The 13157-nt window shown below is 39.5% G+C and overlaps 1 protein-coding gene across 1 annotated transcript in view; it reads left to right on the top strand.

Moving 5' to 3' along the window:
- LOC126209884 (brachyurin-like) overlaps positions 1-12406 on the top strand; it is a 139422-nt gene extending 127016 nt beyond the window's left edge. The window contains exon 6 of the mRNA XM_049939008.1: positions 12239-12406. Coding sequence (XP_049794965.1) covers positions 12239-12406 — 168 coding nt within the window. The remainder of the gene's footprint in view (positions 1-12238) is intronic.
- The last annotated feature ends 751 nt before the right edge of the window (positions 12407-13157 follow it).

Genomic DNA, 13157 nt, shown 5'->3' with positions numbered 1-13157 from the left:
TGCGAAACTGTTATTTTGAGACCTTTTGGTGATTATCCGATAGAGATGTATTAAGAAAATCCATATTTTGACGAATACGATTTACGCAGAAGTGTTTGACCAGCCGCTGCAGGACAGAAAATTTAATGGTGAGTCACACAATTATGTTTCATTCAAACATTCAATAGCCAACTGCAGAATCCATTTTTCCCTTTCCACGCATCCTGTAGTTTTCTTCTAGATTTTTCCAAAATTATCTACCTCTATTGTAGTTTGTGGTAATTATAGTATTGTTGTAGCATATGAAGATCGTGAATTTGACCGCCAAACAGTCATTTGTTACGAAAAATTTTGTCCGCCCTGCTGCATCTTTCTCAATCATTGTTTGCAATAGAGCAATCATTTACATTGACGAGAAAATATTTCAACCTAAATTTGAGTCAAATCTTTATTAATCAGACTTGTATTATTCCCTTTTTGACTTACTACTATACATCCTATTACAATGGAACGCGGTAAGGTAGAGATAGTTTCGGCAGATGAGTTAAGTGAAGTAGATTCATCTTTCAACCAACAAGAAAGTCCGCGTTTCCCTCCATGGACGAGTTCACAGATCAATGCAATGATTTTGCCTCAAACTCGCAAAATTTGTGATAATAAACAGATGGCGACTTTAAATGACGAAATGTGGAATGGACGCGAGACTAGACCGTCAGCGCCATTGTTAACATCAATGTCAGAACCGAATATGAGACAAATTCAGCAATGTGACACAAATCGGACACAGGAAACTGACAAACTGGACCGACTATTAGAGTTATTTGCAGACATGAAACGAGACGTTAGTCAGAAAATTGACATATTAAACCATACTATGACCGAAAATTTTGAACGGACGACAAAACAGATGACAGAATTAAATAACACCACTCAACAGCTCAGCCAGCGATTTGAGACATTGTCCGACCGAGTCACTAAACAGGAAGAAACTTTGGTTACATTCACACACGAAACAAAAAACAATATCACCCTATGTGAGAATCAGTTAACTCAAATAGTTAATGTGCAGCAGGAAGTGAACACTCGTGTGGAAGAGTTAGCTCAGGCCCACACTTCAGCTAGCTCCACCCAAGAAAAGCTGACTGAAGAAGTGGGAAATATTACCCAACAACTCACAATGGTAGTTCTTGAAGAAACCCACCTCAAAGAAAAGATAGAAAAATTAGAAGACCGAGCGGACCTCGCGTCACTAAACAACGACACCAACATAGCCGAAAGAATCGTACATGAATGTAAATTGTGTGACGACTATCTGGACAAAAAACTTGAAGCAATTACACAGGACATACTTTCAAAAACAAAGACACATGTTAAAGACGAGACAAAACACATAGAAGACGAAATGACAAAATTACGAGACCATGTTGTGCCGTGTTTGGCGATTGGTGCAAACGCATCGCTAGGAAACGACATCAGCTAAAACCATGGCTAATGACACAGACAGAACACCTATTGTGAAATCACCTATTTCCAATCAAAGTTACAATGTGGAGCTTTCTTTTCCATCAAACGAGCAATATTACGGTACGACACCTAGAGTAGCAAGTGACACAAACTACGTCAATACAGTTATGCCAACCGGCATGGCCGATGACACGTTTGTAAGACATGGGCATTTCCAGACATTTTCCAGTGAGGACAAGCACAAAGTCCACCCTATTGTATTTATTAATCATTTGACGGTGTTTTTCCACGTAGTTGGTCAGAAGTCGATAAAATCGGATACGTCACCAACCTCATGAGAGGACGAGCAGCTAAGTGGGGTGCCGCTATGAAGCGGCGGTGCCTTACGTTTGAAAAGTTCGAACAATCCTTCTTGGACGAATTCTGGTCCGAGAATGAGCAACAGAGTCTAAGGAGAGAAGTGTGCAACCCCGAGACCTATGACCCTAAAAAAGAAACATTAAGACAATACTTTGAGAGGTACCTAGTCAAGACACTGTACTGGTCCAAACCAGCCGACTTGCCAGCGATAATTGACACTTTAAAGAGCCACTTACCTTTTCCATACCGAGACAGATTAATAGGAGTACCGGAGAATTACGTTAAGAGTTTCTTAAACTTCTTAGATCAAATGGACGTAGTTTACAGAGGCGATTCACGCCATTCAAATTTTACTCATATAAGTAACCAAAATCAGCACCCACCCCAAAGGAACCGTAGTGACGGTGGTTGGTAGAGCCATCCGTCTGCGCCGCGACACAATACGATGCCTGCGCGCGAAACATATTCAAATGGAAACGTGTATGACAACAGGAACAACCGCAGAAATTCGTGGAATAATAATAATAACAATAATTATCACCCATATCAAAATGGTAACTACAAGCAAAATGAAAATTACAGACAGTACAACAACAATAGGAGACGTGAGAATAACCGGTACAACCCGGGGTACTTTGACAGGAACATGACATATAACAGACATAATTACCATCAAAACAATAACAATCCCAACAATCACCGACAGAATATGTGGAACACACAAAATTCACGCATGACAAATCGTAACCCTCCACGGAATCCACCGCCGTTCCGCAGTACAGTTATGCACTTCCCGCCACGAAGTAGCAATAACAATTGCGGCGCGCCATCAGCTGACGCGTGGGCGCCAACCGGCCGGAATGTAAACATAGTGGAGCTGGTCAATGAACCCGGCCAAACACAGCAGACGACGGAAAACAGTCGACGACCGAGCTAAGCGCTCGTGCTTCGGTCGTGAGGTGTTGTAAGAGCGCAACGGTTGAGACGGTTTGTTTCCTCAAGTACGACGACAAAATGACAGCAGAACAGCAATTAACAAACCTATCGGGTTGATGACCTTGTTCTTTTGCGTTCACATCCCAAGTCTACAAAATTAAAACAACCGAACAGAAAATGGCAGCTATTATATTCAGGTCCTTTCAGAATAGCAAGCATACCTCACCCAGGTTGTTACTCCCTAGAATACCCGTTATCTCACAAGCCGAGGCGGCTGTATCCCCACAGACATTTGAAACCCTTTGTGCACTAAAACAACATAATATAATGACAACTAATTTGAACATGAGCAAGTTGCTGTTAAAACGAGATCATAAATATTTGTATTGAATACACGAACATTAAGTTATACAGCCTAAGAACACAAACATTCATTTATGGAAATTATATACTGCAGTTACACTTGTACACATAATTATGAAGAGAAGGTAAACCCAGGTGAGTACACTTACTGAATGAGAAAAGATATTCATATAGGAATGAGACCTACGCAGGTTACATTGGTTGTTAATTGTAAATTATAAGGTGAATCAACAGCTAGTTAGTTATTTCAAGGCATTCTAATGACAAGAGATAATAGCTGTTGAAATCAGTAATGAAATAGGTATGTAGCAGAATGAATGAGGATGTAAGAATGAATGATCAGTATGAATGAGTTAATATTTAAGTTAATATAAGAAGGTTGGTTACTGTGAAGTAGTTGATGAAGACAAGAGTATTTGAGGAAAATATTATTGGAAGTTTATGAGAATGGAAGTGCCAAATGGCCCCACGTATGTGATATATTAATGTTTGATGAGGAATATGTTTAATGTATAAGAATATATATATTATGGTGAATATGTGAATAAGGAATGAGTGAGAATGTTTTGGTAATATTGTGCTACATAAAGAAGTGAGTAAATAGTCTACACCTTTAAGATTACGTAAGAAATTCAGTTTGAAAGAAAACATTTGTGATGAGTTAGAACGCGTGAGTACAAGACGTTAAATGTGAATCTATTTTCAGTGCCCTCAAAAATGAACGAATGCAAGAAAAGCAGAGTGAACATAATGATGATTACAGCTGTGGAAAGAAGTGTAATAAGAATGTAACTTGGAAACACATTAGCTTTAATTTATTTCAGAAGTGTAACTTAGTAACCTTTCGTTAAGTTTTGTTAAGCCATTGTGTGGAAGAAAACATTTATAGTTCGTGTTCAGACAGGAGAATGATATTTTAAGGAACTTAAGTTGAAATATAGTTTTCACACATCCCTCATGTGAATACATTTGTGTATACGAAAGTGAAATTTAGTGCCATGTTAGCCTTTATTATACTTACACACAACAGAAATCCCTGAGGAAGCAAAAGATAGGAGAATTATTAAGGCCGTTTTGCGATTCGTACAACACCTCCACTTAAGCGAACAGATGACAAAATTACATCTATGCTGAAGACAACATTTGACTTTTCAGGCTATGCAAGGTAAGTGCAAAGGAGAAGTGACCACCCGTGCAGCCAACGTCGAGCAACAGACACTGCGAAAGAGATATTATACTGTCAATTATAATACTATGTTCTTTATTTATGTTTTATAGAAAGAAATGATATATATATATATATATATATATATACATATATATATATATATATATATATATATATATATATATACATAATGTTTAACCTTCATTAAAGTAGAAGAAAGTTCATGGTTGAACTCTTGAGAGGAACTTTGATATGTCATTATATAATACACATTATGAGAGAGACAATCTCTGAGATACATTTTCCATTTGTATAGACTTTATCCACAAGAAGTGGAGATATTGAGGAAGTACTGAGCAGATATGCGATTCACTCATGCAAGGATTTGTTAATGTATAATACACTAAGTCATATTAACAGTCAGAACACAAACAGAGAATCTGTCATGATGTTACACTACACAGACTTGACGTAAGGACACTTACATTTACCCATGATTTGGTAAATTGTAAGCACCTCCATTCACACACCCCTTGAAGGTGATGCAAACGTTATAATGTATTATGTTCTCTTTTTTTTATGTATTAGCTGTAGGATTTGGCAGTTTTTAGGTAGAGAATAGTTTCTTCCAGTCTATCTTTCTCTCTTTCTCCATTATCCTACCACCTACTGCAGCTGGGTATTGTTTGTTTATGGAATGTAAGAATATACTGTGTGACAGTAAACTTTCAGGTATGAATAAAAAGACATGAAGAAAACTGAATATTGATGGCATTACAAGCCTGGTCAACCACTAGCCAGCCAAGATATGGAATCAAAAGAAAGAAAGAAATAATAAATGAAGGAAAGCCCGTGCTTTTAAGTATTAAGTCTGATATCCCTTGGCACGCCCAAACCTGAATAAATAAAAAAAATTAATACCCCAATAAAAGAAAAGCAATGGGACTTAATATAATTTTTTAGTGTAAATATTTCACATGCAGATTCTTGTAAATTTATATGTATTTGTATATGTATTAAAACTTTGCATATTTCAACATATTCTGATATGTGACCACGAAATGTAAGCTTTCATAATTAACTATGTAAACATGCTGGGACACAGTGAACTTTGTTAAAATGTAAATATGGCAAAAAGTGTTGCAAACTGTGTTAAACAGTGAACGTTATAAACGACGAATTTTGTGTTGTTTGTGAAACTTATGGTGCACAAACCAAATAACTGTTTGTAAATCGATATAAACTGCAATTTACTTCGACGATAATGAGGATTTTCACACTGCAAATGAACGTTTGTTGGCAAGTGTAAACAACGTGGTGAAACACCTACCTTTGCGAACATCGACGCCGTTGTTCCTGGCCGGCCTTCAGATGCTTTGGAGGCAATAAACTCAGCACGTGTCGTAGGCGATATGGAGGCTAAAAACTACATCGACCATATATGCCCCGGGAACAATAGTCATGAAAACGCACAAGGACCTGGAGTGTTGTGTCGTGACAGAAGACATGGACGTTGCTTCAGATCACGCACACGCTCAATCTTATGGTGTCATCGGACTTAACACGCCATTTATGCTGGAATAACAACTTGTAATGAACACTATGTGAAAGTGAATACTGTTCAAAACTATCATAACACAGCGATTTTGAAACTGCCGCACGCGAAATTCAGTGATGCTACTGCGCGTGCGCAAAGACTACGTGCTGGCAGAGATGCATTGGGAAACCAACGCTGGGAGAACACAACATTAACTGCGCTGGCGAGCAGCTTTTTCAAACAAACTGTATGTAAATATATATACATTAATTGTGTACAAAGGATCCAAACTGTAATAATTGTATTTAGTATATAGGTTTAAAAAGTAAGTGTTGGGAAAGATTATCCCCTATGGATGCACGTGGCCTTTCCAATGAAAATATGCATATATTGACTTTTAGGTTTGCTAGCCTGCCACGCTAAATGTTTTAGCGTGACAGTCGAGGGGGCGATGTAGCGGGACTTTGAATTTCGCCGCGCTACACTCGTTCCCTCAGATAAAAAATATCCCGTCGCAGCGGTATGAGCGCTCGACGGCAGAGAAACTACTAAAATTGTAACTCTTTTTTTGTTTTCTATTCGTTTCTTAATTGTCTCTTGATAGCCGAAGCGGAAGGCAGACGTGATCTCATGCTGACGTAAAAAACTTAATAGCTAGTCTTGATCTGATTGTAACGTGTAGACATTGTGGAAGTTGTTATGAAATTCGGAGGATGGAGAGAAGCAACTAAAATAAATTGTATTTAAGATCAAGACGGTTTTGTATACATTACAAATTCCTGGACAATGAAACTAATTGCAAGATTTCGGAGCAGACATTTCACGCAGAATTGAAGGAGATTTTTGAAGACCTGGACGCCGTACGAAAGAAGACAAGTTTACCTGGTAAAGGATGAACTCTTATCTACGTCATTTCCCCCTGTCAGTTACATTTTGTTATTCTCTGTTCTTTTTCAATACTTTTTGTAGTGGAAATTGGTTTAACTTTTGCTCAAAAACGCCACAAGGACCACCCCAACAATAGTTTTTCTGTAATACGAAGTCCGATTTGCTTTTCATTCTTTCCCTTTTTTTCACAATCATTTACCATATTAAAACCCCTTTTTTTATTCACCATTTTTTTCCCACATTGTCAACCTTTTTTTCTTTTTCTTTTATTCTCTCTTTTCTTTTTTTATTAACCACTACAGAAGACTGTTAAAATATGTGAATACATTATGTGAAATGGTAGTATTTACAGAATTAATACCTTGTCAGAATGTAACATAGTTATGAACTTTAAATAAATTCATCATACATAAAATACCTAATCTTGACTGTTGTGCCAAAGTGTTGTTAAAACAGAAATCTAACATTTTAAACTGGTCCAACAGACCCTGTTAAGATATTCATCTATAGAGTAGAAGGAATTGCCTACCAAAAAGTCTTTCAAACTCTATTTAAACTGTGCTTTATCTGAAATTAAGTTTTCAATGGTGCTGGCAATTTATTGAAAACGTGTATTCGAGAATACTGGAGCCCTTTTGGACCAAGACCAGTATTGATACTAGCTGTATGTATTGAACTATTGGTTGAGATATATATTATTTGCAACAAATTTCGTCAAGAAATGAACATACTGAGAAGCATTAGTTAGAATACCAGTTCCTTGAATGGATTTCTACATGAGTCTTATTAGATTCTTTTGAAGTCTAACAACTTTTTCGCAGGTTGACGAGATACCCCAAAATAAGTTAGCATATGACATAGAATGAAAGTAAGAAAAGTATGCAATATTTTTTAACATTTTTATCTCCTACATCTGACGTCATTAGCACTGCAAATATAGTGTTGCTTAGGCGCTTCAGCAATTATGTGGTGTGCCCTTCCCAACTGAATTTATTATCGAGTTGGAATCCCAGAAATGCAACACTCTCAAGCACTTCTGTCTGTATGTGTTCACGTGTTACACATATGCTTAAAGGAAGTCTCTTACTGGTTTTAAAATGCATAAGTTTAATAACTGATGGTCGTCTGTTCAAAGCTAACCACCTGCTACTATTTGTTATTTAGTGGTTTTTAATTTCTAGAAAGTCCTCGTATAATATGGAATATTCGATGTCTGTAAAAACGGCAGCGTGATCGATTCAGGAATCACTTCTCTTCCTTCTGCATCTTTGTGTTTGTAACAAAGATATTTTCGATTGTAAGTGTTGTGGTAGACTGACGATTCTGTTTTGAGATTTTGACTCGATTGTATTTAAAACGTGACATTCTTATAGTTTCCTAGATCATTTAAGGACCTAATAGGGAAGCTCTGGATAAAAACTAATTTGAAAAGGTTCTCTAATTTATTACGTTGAATAAGGTTTATTATTACATGATCACAGATTAAGGTCACTGACCCTGTCCTTCAATGAAACTGCGCACTGGGAGCGCCACACACGTCCACTCCAGTCTCTCACTGCCACCTGAGCCCCAGCTGTCTGCACCCTGCATGGTCACCACCGCCTTGCCTACTTCCCCTAAGTTATATACATTCTCTGTCTACTATGTTTTTCACAATTTCATTACACAATGGAAGTTTGTTTTATGAAAACTGGACAAGTTACCAGTGGCTACAATATACTCATAATTAGATGTTTTGAACTATGTAACTTTGCAATATGAAATACTTAACACAAATATTTAAAGTTAATGACAATAATTTAGTTAAAAGCAAGGATCATAAAATGATTAATTTGGTCTCATAGAAACTGTTGTCTGTTCTGTGTAGCAGACAAGAGACTCAGATCCATTGAGGAATAAATTGCAGTTGCATGCAAGATTGTTTGGGCAAGACTCAATAACAGCTTTGGGCATAAACGTATAACTGGAGTCTTGCATCGATAACCAAATTCACTTCGTGATGTCACCGAAAACATGAGAGGGAGCCATTAGATCGCTGGTATGTAAGTCCCTCAATCACACTGTAATCGTTGGATGAGACTTTAATCCAACAACCAGTTTGGATAGTTACAGTTTTGTTAGTGATAGATGTGACTAGACTTCCTGCAAAACATTACTAAATGCCTTCTCTGATAACTACCGAAAACATATAGTTCGGAATTCCTGTCATGATGGAAATACTGTATATTGGATCTAATGAGGACAAATACACTTGATCTCTCTGAGGATATCCACAGTGAAACTTGTAATAATAACCACGAGGTAGCTGTAGCAACAACGATTACCACTGTAAGAAGGACAACAAAAACAGGTAGATGGACTTACATGTTCGCTATGCTAGATTAAAATGAAGAAATTGTTTCTTTCTGCTCAGGACAGGAGCATCTAGTGCACCTATGGCACAAATTCAAAAAAATTGTTGACCATGCCTTAGATAGAAATGCACCTCACGGAACAGTTCGTGGTGGATGGGCTCCTGCGTGGTATATGGCCACTGAACAATGCTCTAAAGAAACAGAGAGAACTGCATAGTAGGTTTAGAACATAGCATACGGATAGAGAGATGCTGAATGAAACTCGTTTAGCTTTAAAGGAGGAAATGCCTGTGCCTTCACTGACTACCCTGTAGAAGACTATTATCAAAAGGTATTCCACATAACATGAAGAAATACTGATCATGTGTAAAGGCTGTTAGTGGCACCAAAGGTAGTGTTCAGACACACATGCACAGGCCAGGAGCTGAAACTGAGTGTTTCAAACGTTCCTTTACAAAGCAAAAATTGACTATTAATGTCCCAGTTTCATTCTCGTACCACTGAAAAGATGACTGAAATAGATATTAGTGCCACTGACGTTGAGGAACAGCTGAAGTCGTTACATTTCAACAAAGCTTCATGGCCTTGAAGCACAGGTCGCACCCGTCAACGAGAAGGGTAGCAGAATCGATCCACAGATTTACTGACTGGCTCAAATACTCGTACAAGGTGCATTCAAGTTCTAAGGCCTCTGATTTTTTTCCTCCGGACTGGAAAGAGATAGAACCATGCGCATTGTTTTAAAATGAGGCCGCGTTCATTGTCAATATGTCCCAGAGATTGCAGCACCATACGGCATATGGAATTTTACCGCCAGCAGCGAGAATGAGAACTGTTTTAAATACTTAAAATGGCGACGTTTTCCTTACTTGAGCAGCGTGCAATCATTCGTTTTCTGAATTTGCGTGGTGTGAAACCAACTGAAATTCATCGACTGTTGAAGGAGACATGTGGTGATGGAGTTATGGATGTGTCGAAAGTGCTTCGTGGGTGCGACAGTTTAATGAAGGCAGAACATCGTGTGACAACAAACCGAAACAACCTTGGGCTCGCAAAAGCCGGTCTGACGACATGATCGAGAAAGTGGAGAGAATTGTTTTGGGGGATCGCCGAATGACTGTTGAACAGATCGCCTCCAGAGTTGGCATTTCTGTGGTTTCTGTGCACACAATCCTGCATGACGACCTGAAAATGCGAAAAGTGTCATCCAGGTGGGTGCCACGAATGCTGACGGACGACCACATGGCTGCCCGTGTGGTATGTTGCCAAGCAATGTTGACGCGCATCGACAACATGAATGGGACTTTCTTTTCGTCGGTTGTGACAATGGATGAGACGTGGATGCCATTTTTCAATCCAGAAACAAAGCGCCAGTCAGCTCAATGGAAGCACACAGATTCACCGCCACCAAAAAAATTTCGGGTAACCGCCAGTACTGAAAAAATGATGGTGTCCATGTTCTGGGACAGCGAGGGCGTAATCCTTACCCATTGCGTTCCAAAGGGCACTACGGTAACAGGTGCATCCTACGAAAATGTTTTGAATAACAAATTCCTTCCTGAAACTTCCTGGCAGATTAAAACTGCGTGCCCGACCGAGACGCGAACTCGGGACCTTTGCCTTTCGCGGGCAAGTGCTCTACCATCTGAGCTACCGAAGCACGACTCACGCGCGGTACTCACAGCTTTACTTCTGCCAGTACCTCGTCTCCTACCTTCCAAACTTTACAGACGCTCTCCTGCGAACCTTGCAGATCTAGCACTCCTGACAGAAAGGATATTGCGGAGGCATGGCTTAGCCACAGCCTGGGGGATGTTTCCAGAATGAGATTTTCACTCTGCAGCGGAGTGTGCGCTGATATGAAACTTCCTGGCAGATTAAAACTGTGTGCCCAACCGACACTCGAACTCGGGACCTTTGCCTTTCGCGGGCAAGTGCTCTACCATCTGAGCTACCGAAGCACGACTCACGCCCGGTACTCACAGCTTTACTTCTGCCAGTACCTCGTCTCCTACCTTCCAGACTTTACAGAAGCTCTCCTGCGAACCTTGCAGAACTAGCACTCCTGAAAGAAAGGATATTGCGGAGACATGGCTTAGCCACAGCCTGGGGGATGTTTCCAGAATGAGATTTTCACTCTGCAGCGGAGTGTGCGCTGATATGAAACTTCCTGGCAGATTAAAACTGTGTGCCCGACCGAGACTCGAACTCGGGACTTTTGCCTTTCGCGGGCAAGTGCTCTACCATCTGAGCTACCGAAGCACGACTCACGCCCGGTACTCACAGCTTTACTTCTGCCAGTACCTCGTCTCCTACCTTCAAAACTTTACAGAAGCTCTCCTGCAACGAATCAAATGCCCTAAGAATTAATTTATAAACATAGGTACCTGGTTATTTACTATTTGCTAGCACAAATATAAATTTGCCTGATAATACATAAGACTTGCTGTAAGTATACATTGTCAAAGCCATGAAATTGTGATTACTCCTATAATTTTTGTACAAGTGCAGTTTTGCTTTGGTGGACATAATTCGTTATTGTCCATTGTATAATTTTACAGGACATACGTAACAAAAACTTATGTTGTCGTAAGTACTCCAATGGCATCGTAATAGGTCCGTCTCTGCTGCGAATTCACTGTTCGTTCTGCATACATTCTTGCCAATAACTTCAAATACGATTAGACAATAAATGTGCTGCCTGTTAAGTTTAATAATGCCAAGGTCATTGAAGAGACTTTTGCAACATGTTCACATAATCTTTTTTTGCCAAACATATCCATGCGCTGGTAAAACGACGGTCTGTTATGCGCATCGATGCCAAATAACGTCCCACATGGTGCCCTATCCAGTGTGGAGTGTGGTCCAACTGATCTCTGCTTGTAAAGCCTCAGTTCTAACAATACGGCGTTTTGTAGGAACGGAAGCAGTTTGTTGGGAACCCGATATAAGCCCGTTACGTTATTCTGTTACGGTTTGTTCCTGGTATGGGCGTGTTGGTGCCCTTTATCAGCTTACTGATATCATCAGTTAACACACAGATTTTGAAGACGAGTCCATTGCCCATGGTGCATCCTTTATATTGGTCAAGGCGTAATATTATTCATCAGCTATTAGTATCATCAGCTATTAGTATTAGCAGCAGAACTCTACTAGATATTTGTAAGGTAATAACTGTCTACATTGCAGGGAGACTGGGGCGGAGCCCTTGTTCAGAAGTCCAATGATGGCTACAAGCAGATCGGCATTGCCAGCTTTTTCTATAGGAACTGCGAGGCACCTATAGCCGCTGGCTATGCCCGGGTAACCTCCTTCCTCGATTGGATCACAAGAACTGCTCCACCCGATACTGACTGAGAAGATGGTACCGCTATTTCCTGTGATATGGTTCCGTTACTAGATCACGTTGTGTATGTATTTAAATAAAAATAAAAAAAGTCAATAAAGAACGCTTGATAATTGCTAAAAATATGTTCTCAGACCACTGGCCACCTCAGTGCTAACGTAGAATATATGTCACATCCACTTTTTTTGCTTCTTCATCTCAGGGAGTAAATTGAACTTGGTGTATTCGATTGTAGCATATATGAGGTGCGACAATAAAGTAATGAGACTGATTTTCTTTGCAAAATGTGGCTACCCTGCAGGCTTGCGTAGGCACAATATCTTTGACCTTGGTCTATAAACTGCTTCTAGTCCAAGCGGCACATTGATGCAACCGCTCAGTCGTGAGTTGTGGTGCAATACGTTAACACATGTCTGTGTCTCTCGTCACTGAAATGGAACCGTTTTTGCGTCAAATTGGGTGAAAACGCGACGACAACTTACGGTAAGCTTCAGATGGCTTTTGGAGAGGAGTTTATGTCAAGAGCTCAAGTTTTTCGTTGGCATAAAATGTTTAGTGAAGGCAGAACGAATGTTGAAAATAAACACCGCGGTGGACGACCATCAACCTCATGGACGGATGTCAACTTGCCCAGGGCGCCTGAACTAGTACCATGTGATGGAAGATTATCTGTGAAAACGATTGTAGAAGAACTAAACATCAATCGAGAAACGGTTCGTCTAATAATAACTGAAGGTCTTGGTATGAGAAAGATTTGTGAAA

This window comes from Schistocerca nitens, chromosome 10 (assembly GCF_023898315.1).
Source record: "Schistocerca nitens isolate TAMUIC-IGC-003100 chromosome 10, iqSchNite1.1, whole genome shotgun sequence".
Taxonomy (NCBI): Eukaryota; Metazoa; Arthropoda; class Insecta; order Orthoptera; family Acrididae; genus Schistocerca; species Schistocerca nitens.
Note: the sequence above shows the minus strand (reverse complement) of the source record. Positions and strands in the feature narration are given on the sequence as shown.